General features: G+C 42.3%; 1 protein-coding gene across 1 annotated transcript in view; it reads right to left on the bottom strand.

Moving 5' to 3' along the window:
• Positions 1-16,766, bottom strand: part of SORCS3 (sortilin related VPS10 domain containing receptor 3) — a 318,567-nt gene that overhangs the window by 32,697 nt on the left and 269,104 nt on the right. The window contains exons 15-18 of the mRNA XM_052799671.1: positions 8,314-8,431; positions 6,631-6,764; positions 2,267-2,380; positions 613-784 (exon numbers count right to left, since the gene is read on the bottom strand). Coding sequence (XP_052655631.1) covers positions 613-784; positions 2,267-2,380; positions 6,631-6,764; positions 8,314-8,431 — 538 coding nt within the window. The remainder of the gene's footprint in view (positions 1-612; positions 785-2,266; positions 2,381-6,630; positions 6,765-8,313; positions 8,432-16,766) is intronic.

Here is a 16,766-nt window from a genome sequence, read left to right as displayed (position 1 = left end):
GTGGCTCAATATTTTGATGTTTCAGGCACCATCATGGCCTGGTATCACTTACACTACTGTTGGCTACAGAGGGAATCGTACCAATAAATAAATAAAATAGATATGGGCTGAGGAGCATAGAGGTGGTTTGAGGAGGCTCAATTCCTACTGCAAAACAATAATGTCCCTCGCTGCTCCCCATGAGCCTGAAAATGTTTCCTACTGTTAACCTTTCCCAGCAAAGCTTCAGCTAAAGCTTTTCATCCCAGAAACAGAATTATTAGGCATAGAGACACCATTTCTGCCTCACAAACTCCATAAACTGCAGTTCACTGGAGGCAGCAAGAAACTAGTGGGGAAATATATTTTTTACTAGATCTATCTTGCTTCAGCATTGGTTTCATCATCACTGATAGACAAGATAACCAGCCAAATACTCCCCTGGCTTGACCCAATATGATTTCTTTGGATGTTTCATATATAGCCATCTCCCATTAATTCTCCTAAATCTCAGGTGTTCATCATTTCATGACACCACCTGATCACTATTTTCCTCTCAGCAGCCTGACAGGTGAAGGAAAAGAATGCCAGTCCTGCCATGCAGTGAAAGCTTTGCTGAGACCACTAACACACCTCTTCCATAAGGATGATGAAGGTGGCATTGTGCCCCTGCTCCGTGACCAACTTTCCATCAGTAGTGAGGATGTGCAGTCCCCGAGGTGCTTTTCCAGGGCATTTCTCCATCTTGGCCATGTACTTCTCTCGCAAGCCATCTGTGCAGTTGTTAGACACAATCCTTCGGTACCTGGGGAACAGTAACAAAAGGAGATTGGGCTCAAGCGGTGGGCGGAAAAGTTTCTTTGTTTTGTTTTTGTTTTGTTTCTCCATATTAGTGTATGTGTTTTTTCAAAGGCTAACTGTCTGCATGGTTCCCTCACTGAAAGGAAGAATCAAAGAAACCTAATGCTTTATTACATTGGAGAAAGCCAAACAAATCACAATCCAACCTTCTCCAGAGATTTTCAGCAGTATCGCTGAGAACAGACACACATTGTGGAGGTGAATTACTCTTCACTGCTAAAAGGCAGAGAACTCCTTCAACTCCCCATGCCTGCAGGACTGCACCCTGCATCCCAGCTTTTTAGTTATGATTTTATTACATTTTTGTCTGCCTCTACTCTGCTAGAAGGCCCTTGGAATGATCCGCCAAGAGCTTTGTCCAGTCCAATTTTAAAATGATTCAAGGAATGGGTTTTTCTCTTGGCTCTTCTTGGGAGAGGTTAGCTAACTAGAAAGACACTTGGTTATTCCCAGTGTTGTTGAGGGGGATTAACACTTTCTAGTAATTTCACAGTAAAAATACAGGATTGGTTAAGAAGACACAGACCCCAACTATTTTATTCTTCCTCTCTGTCAAGAAGGCTACAAGCAACCATACTGGCCAGGGCTCCTGTAATTATATTCCATATTTATAGAAACCTTTCAGCTGAAAGGGGGTCTCTGAAGTTAAGTGGCTCCAGACTCCCAGCAGCCCCTCACTTTGTTCAGCCACTCGCATCAACCAGCCATGAACAACCCTGTCATAACAATCGAGCATGCAGGACCCACGACTCAGAAGCAGCCTTCCAAAGTCTTCAGGGCCTGCACTGCCTGAGAAGTAACATCACGATTTTGCACCAGCCAGTGCAACCAGAGTTTCAGAGTATCTCCCGAATGACAGAATAGCATTTGCAAAGCGATACTACCATAATAAACCAACACTTGCCATCTGTTCTGGGTAAAACCAAAAGAAACCAGCATATGTAGCTTGTCTGAAATCGCAAGGCATTGTATATACAAAGTGAAAATGGCAGAGGGGAAAAAAAAAAAAGAGGCTAAAAATTGCTCATTTGAGCCTTGCCAGAAGCTGTATAAATAGGGTCTGTAAGATAGGAAGAAGTTCAATGAAAAACAATGTGAAATACCTTGAACCTGTCCTTTTAAATGTTCAGGTGTCTCTCAGATAGACCTTCTTGATTCGTGTTTTAATTTTGCAGCAAAGGGGAGCTCCAAGTCTAGGCTCCAGGGATCATACATCACTTGATAGCAATACAATATCTACATGTCACTTATGTTAATGTGCTTCTCCCTGTCTCTAAGGAATGAGGCAATGTTCCATACAGATGCTGCTGCAAACATTACCTCACGAATAAGACTGGAAAAGAGCCAGGTGGGATGCAGAGAAAAAAGAACCATCCAGGTTCTCTTGTCTACTGCAAGGTCACCAAAACCAGAGAGATTCACTTACCCAGTGCTGTTCAAGTAGCTTTGACCAATGCTGCAATCCTTGGACAGGGAGGACGGGCTGAACCAGAAGGCTGGGACGCACTGGTTGTTGCTGTGCCTCTCATATCCATAGTCACTACAGAGACAAGTCATGAGTGCATCACTGTACCCATTCACTAGATTTAGCTCAGTTTTAGGTGATGTGTTTGTTCCCCAAAGCATGTGTGTGTTGGTGGGTCTCTGCTGGATGGCACGACATCATGGATTGGGCTCATCCAGAAACAAAGTGCTTGGTTAGTTTGAGAGGCAGGAACACAGTTCACAGAAGGTATGTGATACCTGACAACACCAGAACTACCAACCTTGCAGAGCACTGGAGGACTTGTGTTTCATTTGGTAACAAAAAATGGGCAGAGATTCAGAAAGAAAATTGTATTGTTAATGTCTTTTCCTATTAACCTCAAATAATTTCACTTGTTGGGTTCATTTGGTTTGCTTGCTTTTTGCAGTCTTTGCTTTCGGAACAAACCAGACTAATTCCAAGATCTAATGTCGCTTTTTTCCAATGAAGCAGTTTGGAATATAAAACACCAGGAGCACTTCCTGAACGACTAGCCAAGGTATGTATACTTATGTATGTTAACAGCCTCCCTGCTCTCTGACTGAGCTATGACTGGCCTGAAAGAAAAATATTGCCAATGTGTTTCCAACACTAAGCTAAAACAACACAGCCGACTTGGTAGTCTAAGGATTACATGGTATATGTGTCACATGGGGAAGGTAATCCAGGGTATTGATGCTTCCTTGGACCACCAAAGAGTGGAATTGTACACAACCACATGCAAGACTTCTTTTTACAGCTGCCTTTGCATGCCAATACAATGATGAAGCAATAGGATTAATTCAAAGCTTTCCATAAGTTTTAATAGGCTCTGGATCATGTTTCTATGCATAGCCTTTATCGCCAGGCTGGATTCAAAGGGCAAATAAAAAGAGACTCTGGATTTTTGCCTGAAGCAGGTTAACAAATGCCAACAAACTAAACCTCTGTGGAAAGACAAACACTACAGAAACCACTGCCTTGAAAGCTCTCTGTGCCCTTTAGGACACTGAGTTTTATCCTTCCCCTACTCAAGAGTCTGAACTGCCAACAGAAAGTCTCTACGAAGAGCTTCGGTGAGACAAAATTGTGCTATGTCCCCAGTGACCCAGGCTGCTAGTGTTCCTTTTTTGGAGGGCAAAAATTCTGCAAGCTACTTTAAAAGGTTTGGAGATTCCCTAATGCTCTTTTTCTCAACATTCAATTTAATCATTCTCAGTGGGTCCGACCTGCACAGTCAAAAATGCCTAGCAGTGACTTGGTAATTAAAAATATTCAGGAGGAGCTGTACTTTGCCCCAAAGAAGAAAAGAGCTGCATAAATATTTAATAAAATTAAAGACAACATTGCTGTATGCCCTCAAGGTTCTGTGCTTGTTCATTAACTTCTGGTAAATGTATATTAAAACCTCGCATGCTGCCCACCTTCCTTCTCATAAGCCCCAGGGTTTGCATAAGTTAGGGAAATAATCAAGTCCAGCTGCTGCGCTGTCTTTCTCAGGAAAGCTATCTTGACAGAGTAAATAAAGGAGCAGGAGGAGGGAAAAGAAAGATCAGCGAGCACTTTAATAACAATTCTGAGTTCCTTCTGCCATTCTCTCTGTCAGAAAAAGGCCAGGGCTTGCTTTTGGAAATGACTGCGAGGATTTGCAGGAGTCACCCCTGATCTTGACTCATGAGGATTTGTTGAACTAGGGCCCTGGATCATGATTTATGCCCCTGAAATTCATATCAGCCTTATATCTAACAGCAGGAAACAGATAGTACTGCAACATGAGGCAGACAGGGGCAAGGGCGTTGTGACCAAATGGGAGGGAGCACAGCCCTCACAGCTTGTGCTGTAGGGCTCTTGCTGTCACTTGTCCTGTCTGCACAGCTCTCGAAGGCAGGCATCATCACACCTAGAGCGTGGGATGCTCTGTGACCAGAACCAGCCTCCAAACCTAATTACTGGGGAAGCAGAGGGCCTGTCTGTTGGGACCTGCTGGTCAGTATACTCACACAACCCCAGCTGCAGGCCCTCCTCCTTTCCCTGACACTCCACAAGACCTGCTCAGTTCACACACAAGAGACAGGCCAGTCAGTGCTTCCAGGAACAACTGGCAATTATGAACCCAGCCAGAAAAGGCTGGGTGGACATCTTTCCTTTTCAAAAGCACCAAGGGAAAGAGTAGGAGCTGTCCTTCCAACTGTAGATACCTACAGTGGGGACGTATCCGCATGAGCTCCCTGCCTAGAGCATCCTTCTAGTCAGCGGAGAGCAAAGGCACTTCTCAGCACCTCCCCTTCTCATACCGACATCCAAAAGAAGGCAGATGAATCATATTCTAGAACAACCTGTATCTTGCCACTGACTAAGTACCTGTCTCATCCTTTAGAAGTCACAAGTCAGAGGAGATGAGTCCACCCTTCCTCTCTGAAAATCACTTTTGAGATAATCAAGCTTGGTGCCCCATTTCCAGCACCGCTAGTATTTTCTTTGAACTGATTGCCCCTCACCTTCTTCCAGTCAGCCCCGCAGACTAGCATCAAAACTTACCCTTAAACTGAAGCTGGTTCTTCTGATTCTCCGTGACCAGCTATAACAATTCTGCAATTGGAAGCCAGTTGACAATCCTGTTGGCAGCGCAGAGTTTGAAACAAAAGCCACCTTGCTGTCCTCTAACTGCATTTCCTCTGCAGGACTGACAAGGTTAACAGCAATATTCTCTCACGGTAATGGGAAAGTTAAGCAAAAATGATACTGAACGTGTGCAAGGAACACGTCGATTGATTGAAAAGGTGCATTCTGATGCAGACCCTTTTTAAGGCAGAACAGCACTTAAGGCCAATTTAGCTACCACAGCTTTCTACTTACAGCTTAGAAAAGACAAGCTTCACTGTGAAAATAGAAAGCTGGTGAGGCACAAAGCCGCAAAAAAAAAAAAAAAAAAGCAAATTCATAAGCGTCTCCGGAGACTGGTGCTTGGTTCAGCAGCTCAGAGGCATACGCCAATGCCAAGGGCAGATACTGCAGGGCAAGATAGTTTGTTCATCCTGCAAGTTCCCATGATGAGAACAAAGGGGAAAGATCTCCTGAGTCAAGCTAAGGAGTCTCAGACATAATTTTGGCATTAGAAACAAATTAAACATCCACCCAGATAAGATGAAAATCTCTGTTCTATATCCCTGAACCTCTCTCTTAGAGCCAACCTACTCCAATATTCAAGAAAACACTTTGTTCTATATTTTTTATTCATTTTTGCCGCATTTCAATGTGTCCATGTTCTAAAAAGAATTGTGAGTCTCAGCTGGTCTAAGTCCAAATAAGTGTGCAGATCTCATGCCTCACACTTCTTCAGGAAGGATTCAAATGTAAGTGAAGTTTTCAGGAATCACACTGATACCAAATTAGACACTGATCCTGATAACTTACTATAAAAATGAAAATGTTTTCTCAGCTGATCTGCTTTCAGGGTATTTTGAACTCCATTTAAATGAAGTTCTGATCATTTAAGCTCAAACATCACAGCTATTGACAGTCTTAAATCTTTGAAATATTGCCTATCACAGGTTCCCTGTAGGAATTCATTGTGCAGCAATTCTGACTGTTATGCATTCTTCCATCTCCTATCCCTGATTGTCAAACAATATCAAGCAGTGGTTCATTTTTTCCCTGTTTTATTTTTAAGCTGCTTTCAAAGTGACCTTAAAGCAGTTTGGAAATTATGGCCCTGTTAAATTAGAAACACCAATATTTATGCAAAACAAGTAGGTACATCTGACAAGGGTGGACTGTACAGTCATGTCACAGAACCCCTTCCAGAAATTTCTCAATAAAACATTGCTAAAAAGCAACAAATGTTTCCCCAGAATTCAAAGGAATAATGATAAAAATGTGCATGGTTTGCTAGCTTGCTCCCTAGGTATTCAATGACCTTGGAAGTGAGGGCAGAGAAATTCCCTCTTTCTCTTGTAAGGGACATGCTTTGGACCAGAGAAGAGTCATGGCTGTCACTCTTCTAGAATGATGGACAAAAAAATGTCAATCAGTACTTGCAATTTTCTGCTTTTGAATTCCAGTCTTGGATTTCTCATGGAGATTAACAAATCTCTCCAGCAGATAAAGGGGACACCTCCTTCACACAACAGGTATGGGGATCATGTCTATGCTATATGGTACGATCACAGCCACAAAGCTGCATAAGACCCAGTTTCTCTGCAAGGTTTTCTGTCTGGGTGGTAGCGCAGTCACTGACAATGCTACAAACACAGTCCCTGCAAAAGTCCCCAGAGCCACATACTCACCACTCAAAGTCCCCTTGACCACAGACACATGGTTCAGACACCACAGTTTTGGAATAGTCCCGACCTAGGGAACACTGGGCTCCGGGCTTGCGTTTTTTATAGATCTTCCTCTCTCCCATGACACAAGGCTCCCCCTTCAGCAGCCAAGGAACGAGAGGAGAAAGAAAAACAGAGAGTTGTAGTGGCAGCTGGGCCCTAAATGGAGCATTTTGTCAAAAGACACAAAAGGCAATGAAAGCAAGCAATTACCACTGGGAGAGTTGGGAGCTAAGAGTCTAGCTCCCTTTTGTGGCTTTGCAAACTCAAAAGCCACCTTGGGAGGACCTGGGAGAGCAGTGTGTTCAGCACTGAGTTGGGATGCCAATGACAATGTGCCCAAAATGCCTGGGTGCCTAAGCCATCACATCCACTTATGCCATACATCAGAAGGCATCCACCAATGTATCTAGTCCTACAAATTATCCTGGAAAAGCAATGTGGATGTACTCCAGGGTTTCTTGCGTATGTCAGATGAAATCTGCTATGGGAAGAAGTGCCCAAGCCTGAAACCCAGGGCAGGGACAAAATCTAGGTGTGGAAGCCAGGACTCCTGGCTCCCCTCCTCTTTCCTCGATAGACCTGGCTTTGTTATAGACCTCAAATAATTTTGATGGTGTGTTATACTGGGCTTTTTGAACACAAGGGTTTCCAAGAGCACTACTGGGAGTCGCTAATCTAAAATAAACATTTGACATTTAGGTGGGTTGCTATAAACAGAATTTTCTCTGATGCAGAAATGATTTGTCTGCATAGAAGTAAGAAAAAAAGACAATACCTAATTGAAATACTTCTCTTTCCCATTAACAGTGATTCCCAAGATGGCTGCCTGGTTACACACATGTCTTTGCTTTTGTTTCATTTAAATTATTTTCATTTATTCAATTCTATGACTTCAGTTATCCAACACATCCCTGCCAAATTAATGCTCATTTCTAATTCATGGATTTCATTCAGGAATATCACAGCCAATAGTTCTGGTTCTAGTTATGTTGCCCTGCAGGGAGTGGGACATCATACTGGTGGCCAGTAACCCATAAGTAATCTTCAGAGGGTATTGAGCTCTCTCAGTTCTAGTGGCTTCAGGACCTAAATATATCCAGCATGAAAATAAGCCAGAGTATGAAAAGCAATGTATCTTTGAACAGAATGAAATAATTTGGTCTTCTCTGGTGTCTTTTATTCAAGGGCTCCCCAGAGTTTTACAGACACCTGCAGGACCTGCAGGATGAATAAATGTTTTTATTTTCATTTTTGAGTAGGGAAAATAGAGACAAAGTAAGAGAAAATTATTTTCATGAGTCACTGACAGAGCTACAAAGAGTTCAGTGTCTCCTACAATTCAGTCACAAGGTGAGGTTTTACATTGCCCTGAGCACTGAGGGCAAAAAGATCCAGCTGGTGCAATGGAATATTTTCATACAAAGAGAAGTTAACAATCTCCCTAACTTGCCCGGAGAAGACCAGCCCTGTGTTTATTCATGCACGCGCTTCAGGGGAAGTAAGGCATCAACAGGTTAGAACTGTGACTTGATGGATGCAAAAAATCCATATGCTCCGCTGAAAAGAACAAGTACATTCCTACCTGGCAACACAGAATATGGGAAAAGGAACTCCCACCATCCCCTCCCTACACACTGGGAATACCTGATTGTGCAGATGCCAGGTTTGGTAGTCATCTTTGTTACACTTTCGGCTGAAGACAGACTTGTAGTCCACCTTGACCAGCTGCCATTCAGAACGGAGACTGAAGTGCCCAAAAACTCTGAGCATGGAAGAGAAAAAAGAAAGAGCCAGAGTCAGCCAGACTTGCTTCCATTAAGCAAATAATTTCTCATGAATCTCAGCTGCAGAAACTAATACACAGTCTTGGAGCTTGATGCCAGAAAATGCTATTCAGTCATGAATAACATTTTCCTGTTCCTGTAACATCCTAGGATTTTTTAGCCTTTTCCTGACCCCTTCTATAGCCTGTGTTGGAAGGTCTTCCGTGCCTCTAGTACTTAGCACAATGGGCCCCAAGTCTAATACAGACAGTGAGGTATCACTCAAGAACAATAAACAACCAGACTAGAAAGTAATGTGCCTAATGTCAAGGGAGTTTTTCTGATGAATATATGGGTTTGGTTGTCTCAAAATCAAGCCTTTCTTAGCTGACTCAGTTTCTTTACTGCTGAACTTTTGTGTTGCACAAACTTACTACTTAATGAATTATAAAAGAAACACCTGAAATAACATATTTGGGATATGGACTGTAGGCAAGCGACCTGCAAAGACGGCAGCATCCCTTCCACCTGTTTAATGCTGACTGCAGCTACTAGGAGTAGAATTATAAACGATCACCACTGTAAGGCTATCAGTAGAGTTTTTTCTTAATTCTTTTGAGCAGGTCACTCATTATCAACAGTCACTGATCACACTCCATCGTTCATCTAGCTAAGTAATAAGTGATAAGTTAATTTTCAGGATGAAAATCACACATTTTCCCATGCAACTCCAGGGCAACACAGGGCTTGTACTGAGTAAGGCAGTATACAGGAGCAGCTGGAGCTGAAGGGTCAGCACTCAAAAAATAACGGAAGGACTCAGGCTGTAATTTAAAACTGAGGCACAGATCTGTTACAATTGGGATGATGAAAAAGATCATACAAAATTGAATAGCACCAGAGGCTTCTCCACAAGCTTGGACCAGAACGTTGGCAGCAGAGCTGGTTGTTGAACACAAGTCTCTCTAAATGCCATTCCAACTATATGGCCCTCCTTCACATGCAGAGAAAGCTATGTGCTTGGTTAAGTGTCTGGAAGGGAAGGACCAAAGCAACAATGAGCACTGATGGTACACATCACCAAATACCATCACCACAAATACTAAGGGAGTCTACATGTTGGAAACTCACACCTTCACCAAAGCAAGCAAAATCATAGCAAAAACATTGTTTAATTAATAAGTAACACCAGGTACCCAGACAAAAGACTCCATCCATCCAGAAACATTGCATGAGTGCTGTGGGGTGTTCAGTTTTTGATCAAGTAACAGCCTATTCCCTTGGCCAGCTGTGATTTTCTCAGTAAGGAGCAGCTTTTCAATCAACTGCAGCTGGATTTCCAAAGAGGTGTGTAATAGGAGGAGATTAGGATGGGTGATCAGACTTCAAAAGCCATGAACAAAACTACAGCTTCTTATTGGCAGGAGGAACATCTCAGTACACATAAACAACAAAAAACCAACAACAATGTAGTTGATTTGTCATTATAACATGCCAACTTCTTGGCTATCTTGAATATATAAAAGAAACTAAAACCTCATCTAAAATACAAGTTCCAGATTTTAAAAATTCTGTACGTACTGAAACTCAAATCTTTTCTGACACTTATGAAATGTCATCGTATCACCCCTATTGTGAGATTTAGAGGGCAGAGAAAGAATGGGGGGTTTATTATACCAAATCTTTCACTAACCTACATTTTTACCCAAGCCACTTATGAGATTAAAGTTTTTGTTGTTTTAATTATTCCAGACTAAAAAAGAAAGAGGGAGACAGATGATTTACAAATTTCCCTATGAAAGTGAAAGAGAAACAAAAGAGAAAACTTCTATTGAGTTTCCAAGCACTATCTGCAATCCAGATACTGCTGTGTCCCCATTGTGCTGGCATTCTTACTCTAGTTCATCTTAATTTACACTGTAATCACACAGGGTTGTTGGCTTTGCTCTCCCCTCACTGCCCAAACGACTCCTCCTGTAGACTGCACCAAAACTCCTCTGCATTGTGCTGTTTTTCGTGAAACAGAGACCATCCAGGAATCAGTCATGTTCTCCCATTTAGACCTGTGTCAGCTCATGGGTATCAGGGAGAGAAAGCGGGGGGGGGGAGATCTGAAAGCCTGGAGTTGTGGGTTTGCTGTGGACACCTTTCTATATCCAAGTTCTGCCTCGCAGAGGCAAGCTCCAAGAAGCTGACAAGAAGGGGAGAGGATACAATACAATAAGAACCTGTGATAAATGCATACACAGGTTAGAAATGAGTAGGTGGGGAAGGACTTGTGTGGTGGAATGGATTTATTAGGTAGATTGTTGCTCACTCTTCAGAACATTTCTTAGTGTAGTCCTAATTGTGGGGTATTAGCTATATAAAACAGCACCACATTCAGGCAAAGCTACAGAAGAAACTGCAAATCCTGTTCCTCAACACAGAAGGCACATCCTGGACCAAGACCAACCCACAGAAACCATAGCAATATGGGGTGCCAGGGCACTTGTTGGGAGAAGGAGGGAGAAGGGAGGAATGGGAAATAGCACAGAGGGGGTATGCAGAAGGCCTCCAAAGCTGTACTCAAGTAGGAGTTCTAACTCCAGTTCCCCTCCACACTTTCCCTCGGTACTGAGTAAATCCCACCAGCTCTTACGCCACAACTGCTTTCAGCACATACTCTTACAGAGTGCATGTCTGGTTATGGTACTATTGCACAGCTGGGCAGCTCTCCCATGAATCTTGTTTGTCCTGGATGCGATGTATGACTGAATTGTCATTCCTGCAAAGCAGCAACTCAGCAGGCAGAAGTTATTTAGTCCAGCAGATTTATACCAGTTCAGGATTTGACCTGGGTGGTTAATACACAGAAAACATAGCAAGAGGAGGGGAGAACATAATCAAACACAAACATTTGTCTGAACCCTGAAGATAACAGGGCTGGAGAAATCAAACACTCTAGCAGCCAATGCATCTCAAGGAAAATGTTGTTCCTCAGATTGACCCTTAGCTAACTGTCCAGAAAGAGATCAAAAGGCTTCATGGTACTTTACAAAAATTGCCAGAACCACTTGCTTTTTAAATCTATTAAAATAAGCCAAAAATCCCTCTGTCATTGAAATTTTTCCATGATAATGATAATTAATGGAAAAAAACAAAGTTTCCTAAGTGGAAGGCAATATATTAGCATTCCAAAAGCACAGAGCATTAGCTCCTCTTTAATTAAATGATTTCAAAGAAGATCTTTGTATATAATTGCTATAATTTAGATGGAAACAATACTACACTAAATGTAATTAGAGGAATGTGAACAGAGGGATGTTTTCCTCTGTGCTGCAGAGATGGTTCTGGGTCACCTGATTCCTAAAGTAGTAACTTTCCCCCCGCCTTCCTAATAAAAAGCTTCTTAAGCCTAATCAACCATTGCGGTGCCGCCTTCAGAGATAAGGGCTGCTCCTATGCAGAGAAGCTAGCAAGCAATCAGAGTACTGCTCACCAATAATAAATGCAACCCTGACACCTACAGCACTTTTTGATTGACCAGCCAACACGATGAAGGTTATGTTACATTCCAAGATGACTCTGTTGTGCATTTGAAACTTCTATGAGAGTAAGCAAGCATAAGGAATGGAAAAGAGTGCTATGTTATCTGTGGGACTCCACCGGACTCTCAAACACCTTTCCTTGAAAAGTGATGAAAACCCTCTTCTTTTGTGGAATTAAAAATGGGCTAAACAAACCATCACAGGGAAGAAACCCTGACTGAGCAAAATAAGGTATTGCAGCTGAACCCTGCTTTCAACAGTTCCGTAAACTACATCACTGGATATTTTTCCATAGTGACTAAGATGCATACACAAGACCTCTCCCCACCATATCTGCTCTGGGGTGGCTAAGCCCAACACAGAGGGTCAGGCAAACAGCAGAGAGATGCAACAACTTAAAACTGCTAGAGTTCAGCTATCAGTAAGTGCTTATCATTAAGTGCTCCAGTATGTACATCTGGATTTCTGTATCCAGTGTGGCTGGACAAAACAAGTGCCAAGGAAAGAGATGGGAAAAGAGATTGGTGGGAGTTTATTTTTCCCTACTCAACTGGTGAATCCTCACATTGCTTTGAAGATATCATCTCATTTAACTTATCTGATTCCCATGTGCCTTTGTTTCTCATTTAGTTAGTGTCTGCTCACTGAATTAGGGAGGTGGATTTTTTTAATAAATATAGCTAAACTATCAAGATGATACAGGGGGGAAGGGGGCATAAAGTACTTTGAATTTTGCCTCAATAACTTTGTCTACCATGGTCCAACTGAAAGCTCTTAATTACTTGTTGCAAGGGTAGAAGACAAAAGAATGGAGCTGGGTTTTCAAGGTCCGACTCTGTGAAGCCAACACAAAAAGTATGTTTTGATTTTTTGCATCTAAGCAGTCTGATCTTGAAGTCCTTGAGAAGCAATAAATACAAGAGCCCACATGGCATTTAGACAGAGTCAGTTTTCTGACTAAGCTCAATTTAACAAAGGTTCTCCAACCTGAGCCACAGAACGGTAATTTACAGGCTTTAGACAGGATAGATTTTGTTCTATCCCTCAGAGTAAGCAGTTAAAACTCCACATAAAATCTTAGCTAATAGGACAGCACCTTCTCAACTGGCTCTATGCATAACTCACAGTGAAACCATTGCTAGGAAACCAGAAAATGCTTCCCAATCCCTTCTTTGGAGAAACAAGGCAAGGCTTTTATTGCCAGGACTGGATGTCATTAATTAGCAGAAAAATTATTAGGAACCTGGAAAACAATTCTGAAATGGCTACAGATTCATGATGGAGTGATTTTGCAAAAGGTCATTGGTAATGCTGCTATAATTATATCTTTCATTAATTTTTTAAATATACAATAACTTGCAAATGCGGTATATACTGACTGGATAACCTTGTATAGAAACTATTTAAAAGGCTTTTTACATTTATACAGTGTTTTCTTCTCAAATTGCATTGCTTTTGCCTTATCATTCCTTGCATTGTTGATAGTTGTGCTTTTTATGTAATTCAATACTGCTCATTCCTGACAGGTCAACAGAATGAATTGAGGGTCACAAGATAACAACTCATCCACCTCTGGTCCATAGATTCAATCCCTGTCCCTGCCTAGTGTATGAGAAATAGATCTTCTCAAGTAATAGCCTCCTGTATTGCTCACAGGAAAGGCATCAGCTGTATCCATCTGGATCTATCCCTGCTGGCAGTTTCAGATGAGCTGCCCAAGCATGGAAATGCAAATGTTTTCTCATGCCTAAATCAAGTCCCCTTCTATCATTTCTGAAGTAAACTGGCAGGACATTATATGGAGCAAGCATGCATTGAAGCTGTCTGTACTTGGCTGGTCTGGTCTGGATATAGATGGAGAACTTTTATCTTCACTAGTCAGCCTAGCTCCTTAGCGTGTAATGGGAGATTATGCTCAAAATCTCTAGTAACGCCTCCTGTCGTCCGCTGTGCCCATCAGTGAGACAGATGACTGAGGATACAAAGGAAGGAAGCAGCTGATAACGTCATCTTCACTACACAAAACATCAAATGTACCCTCCTTTCTAAAGCATTTTTCCTCCACTGGACATCAACAAGGTGAGAGAGATGAAAAGGTACCTCATTTTGCTTCTCACAAAGTACCCTGGGGGCCTCTGAAGTCAGATTTTAACAAGATTAGGCCCTACAGAATAGACTGTTTAAGTTTTAAGCATTTTGAATACCTAAAAATGAAATACAAGCAAAAAATATAATATACTTAATAGACAGCACCTTTTGAGATGAACTACACAAGCAGATGGATGGATCAACAGAAAGCTAGATAGAAAGAGAGCCAAATATACACTCTAATTGATAATACTGAAAGAAAAGCTAATTGCAGTGTCATCATAAATAGACTGTTTCATTTAGGAAAGCCTGAAACCAACCTTGCTTTTTTTTTCCCCCTTTTATTGTAAAAGAAAAATGCTTGCAGAGGAAGTGTCGTAGCAAGCAAAAAATCACCAACAGTAAAATCACCCAAATTAGTAAATGCTTCAGCTGGCCTGAATCTGTGCTTTTGTTGTGGGAATGTAGAGGGAGAAAGTCAAGCAAGATTCCATTTGATCTCAGTTAAAATCCCTCTTTATTTACATCTGTGCCTCTAACAGGTAGTGCTAGAAGCAGTTATTTAATGGGCGAACCCAAGAAGTGCTATGAAGCACAATTTGGAAGAAGCACCTCCTGGTAGGGAAACAAGTGTGTGTTTATTTTCTAGTCCCCTGGAGGGTATGAAGTTCTCTCACCAAAACCAGGGGGAGCCCCAGATCTGGTCAATCACAGCTACAGGAGCACTGAGTGGTTAATCCACCACAACTGAACGTGCTCATTCTCTCTTTGACGTCCAGCAAAGAGAAGCACATGTTGCTACTGCTGCGATTTTAATAGCTAACCAGGTATCCAAGGTGAACCTCCCTTCCCAGCAAATATCACCAATGTGGTTTCATGAGCAGAGCTCTGTGGCACAGCAAAGACTGGAGAGTTCCTCTCTACAAACAGCTTGGATAGATATCAGATGGGTTGACTCATAGTCACTCAGAGTAGGTCCATACAGCATCAATTTGGACTTGTCAGTGCAAAAGTCAAGGACCAGAGCTATTCAAATTTGGCTGGTCTGCTCTCATGAACTCTTGTCCTGGTTTCAGCTGGGATAGAGTTAACTGTCTTCCTAGTAGCTGGTACAGTGCTATGTTTTGAGTTCAGTATGTGAAGAATGTTGATAACACACTGATGTTTTCAGTTGTTGCTCAGTAGTGTTTAGACTAAAGTCAAGGATTTTTCAGCTTCTCATGCCCAGCCAGCGAGAAAGCTGGAGGGGCACAAGAAGTTGGCCCAGGACACAGCCAGGGCACCTGACCCAAACTGGCCAACGGGGTATTCCATACCATGTGACGTCCCATCTAGTATAGGAATGGGGAAGTGGGGGCAGGGATTTGCCGCTCGGGGACTGGCTGGGTGTCGGTCGGCGGGTGGTGAGCAATTGCACTGCGCATCATTTGTACATTCCAATCCTTTCATTATTACTGTTGTCATTTTATTAGTGTTATCATTATCATTATTAGTTTCTTCTTTCCTGTTCTATTAAACCGTTCTTATCTCAACCCATGGGTTTTACTTCTTTTCCCGATTTTCTCCCACATCCCACTGGGTGGGGGGGAGTGAGTGAGCGGCTGCGTGGTGTTTAGTTGCTGGCTGGGGTTAAACCACGACAACTCTAAAGCCACTTAACTTTTGACATGCTGTGTAGATGTGGACCTGAGCAGTTGCCAGGTAAAGCCTGCATATGTTTAAGCTCTGCATTTCCATTCCTGTGGCTCTTGGCAAGCTTGGAGAATAAAGCTCTTCTGCAAGACCTATTCTAGCACTTACACAACCAGCACTAGGATGGAGCTAAGAAGCCTAGCCAGATCTGAGTTGGGGTTTGCTGTCGGTTATTGTACTTTATACCACAGTGCTCCGTGCTCCAGAAGAACTGATTAGTTCAGCATCAGCATGGCATGAATATATGGAGGCAACACAAGCCAGTTGCTGCCATTTTGTCTGATCCAGAGTGCTGGGTAACAGACCAGAGATGGGGGGATGGCCTAGCAGAAAGAGTCAAGATCCAGCCAAACATATTAGTTCTAGCTGAGAATTGACTATGTCCTTGTACAAGGTTCTCTCACTTCTACAACTGCCTCGATTTGGTTTGGATTTTTCTCCCCACTAGCCAGGTTACGCTGGTCCTACATTACCTGGGAAAATGGTGAGCCTATGTTAGAGATCCTGGCTCAGTGCACACACTTACAGAAGGACTTGGTAGATAAATGTACCTCCATCACTTGTTGACATTTATAGCTTTTGAGACAATAAAAGAAAATGCTGACAATTTCACACAAAAAAGAGGGCCTGTTATGAAATCTGGATCTGAAGCCATCTCTCTGTAAGAAAGTAGCAGTAAAGCAAGACTAGCTCCTATGTGCAGGCTGAGCTTTTAGGGCCAAAACCACACAAGCAGCAATGGAACAGTTGCAAATTGTGCTGGCAGGGTTAGGTTTTATGAATGAGGAGTGAGAGATGAGCTATTTCCCCATGAATTAAACATAAATCATGACTTTAGAGAAAACCAAATGGGCTGTGTAACTTCCTGCTTGTTTTTTATTAGGGTTTAGATGGAATTAGCATTAAAGGAGGTCACTAGTTACATGGAAATTGGATGGAAAGGGACTGAGACAACAAAGTAGAATCTAACAGAAAGAGACACAGATCAGCAACTAGGGAGAGTGGAAGAGGGAGAGTGAGAGTT

Source organism: Harpia harpyja, chromosome 10, assembly GCF_026419915.1.
Source record: "Harpia harpyja isolate bHarHar1 chromosome 10, bHarHar1 primary haplotype, whole genome shotgun sequence".
Taxonomy (NCBI): domain Eukaryota; kingdom Metazoa; phylum Chordata; class Aves; order Accipitriformes; family Accipitridae; genus Harpia; species Harpia harpyja.
This window is presented reverse-complemented; position numbering and strand designations above follow the sequence as displayed.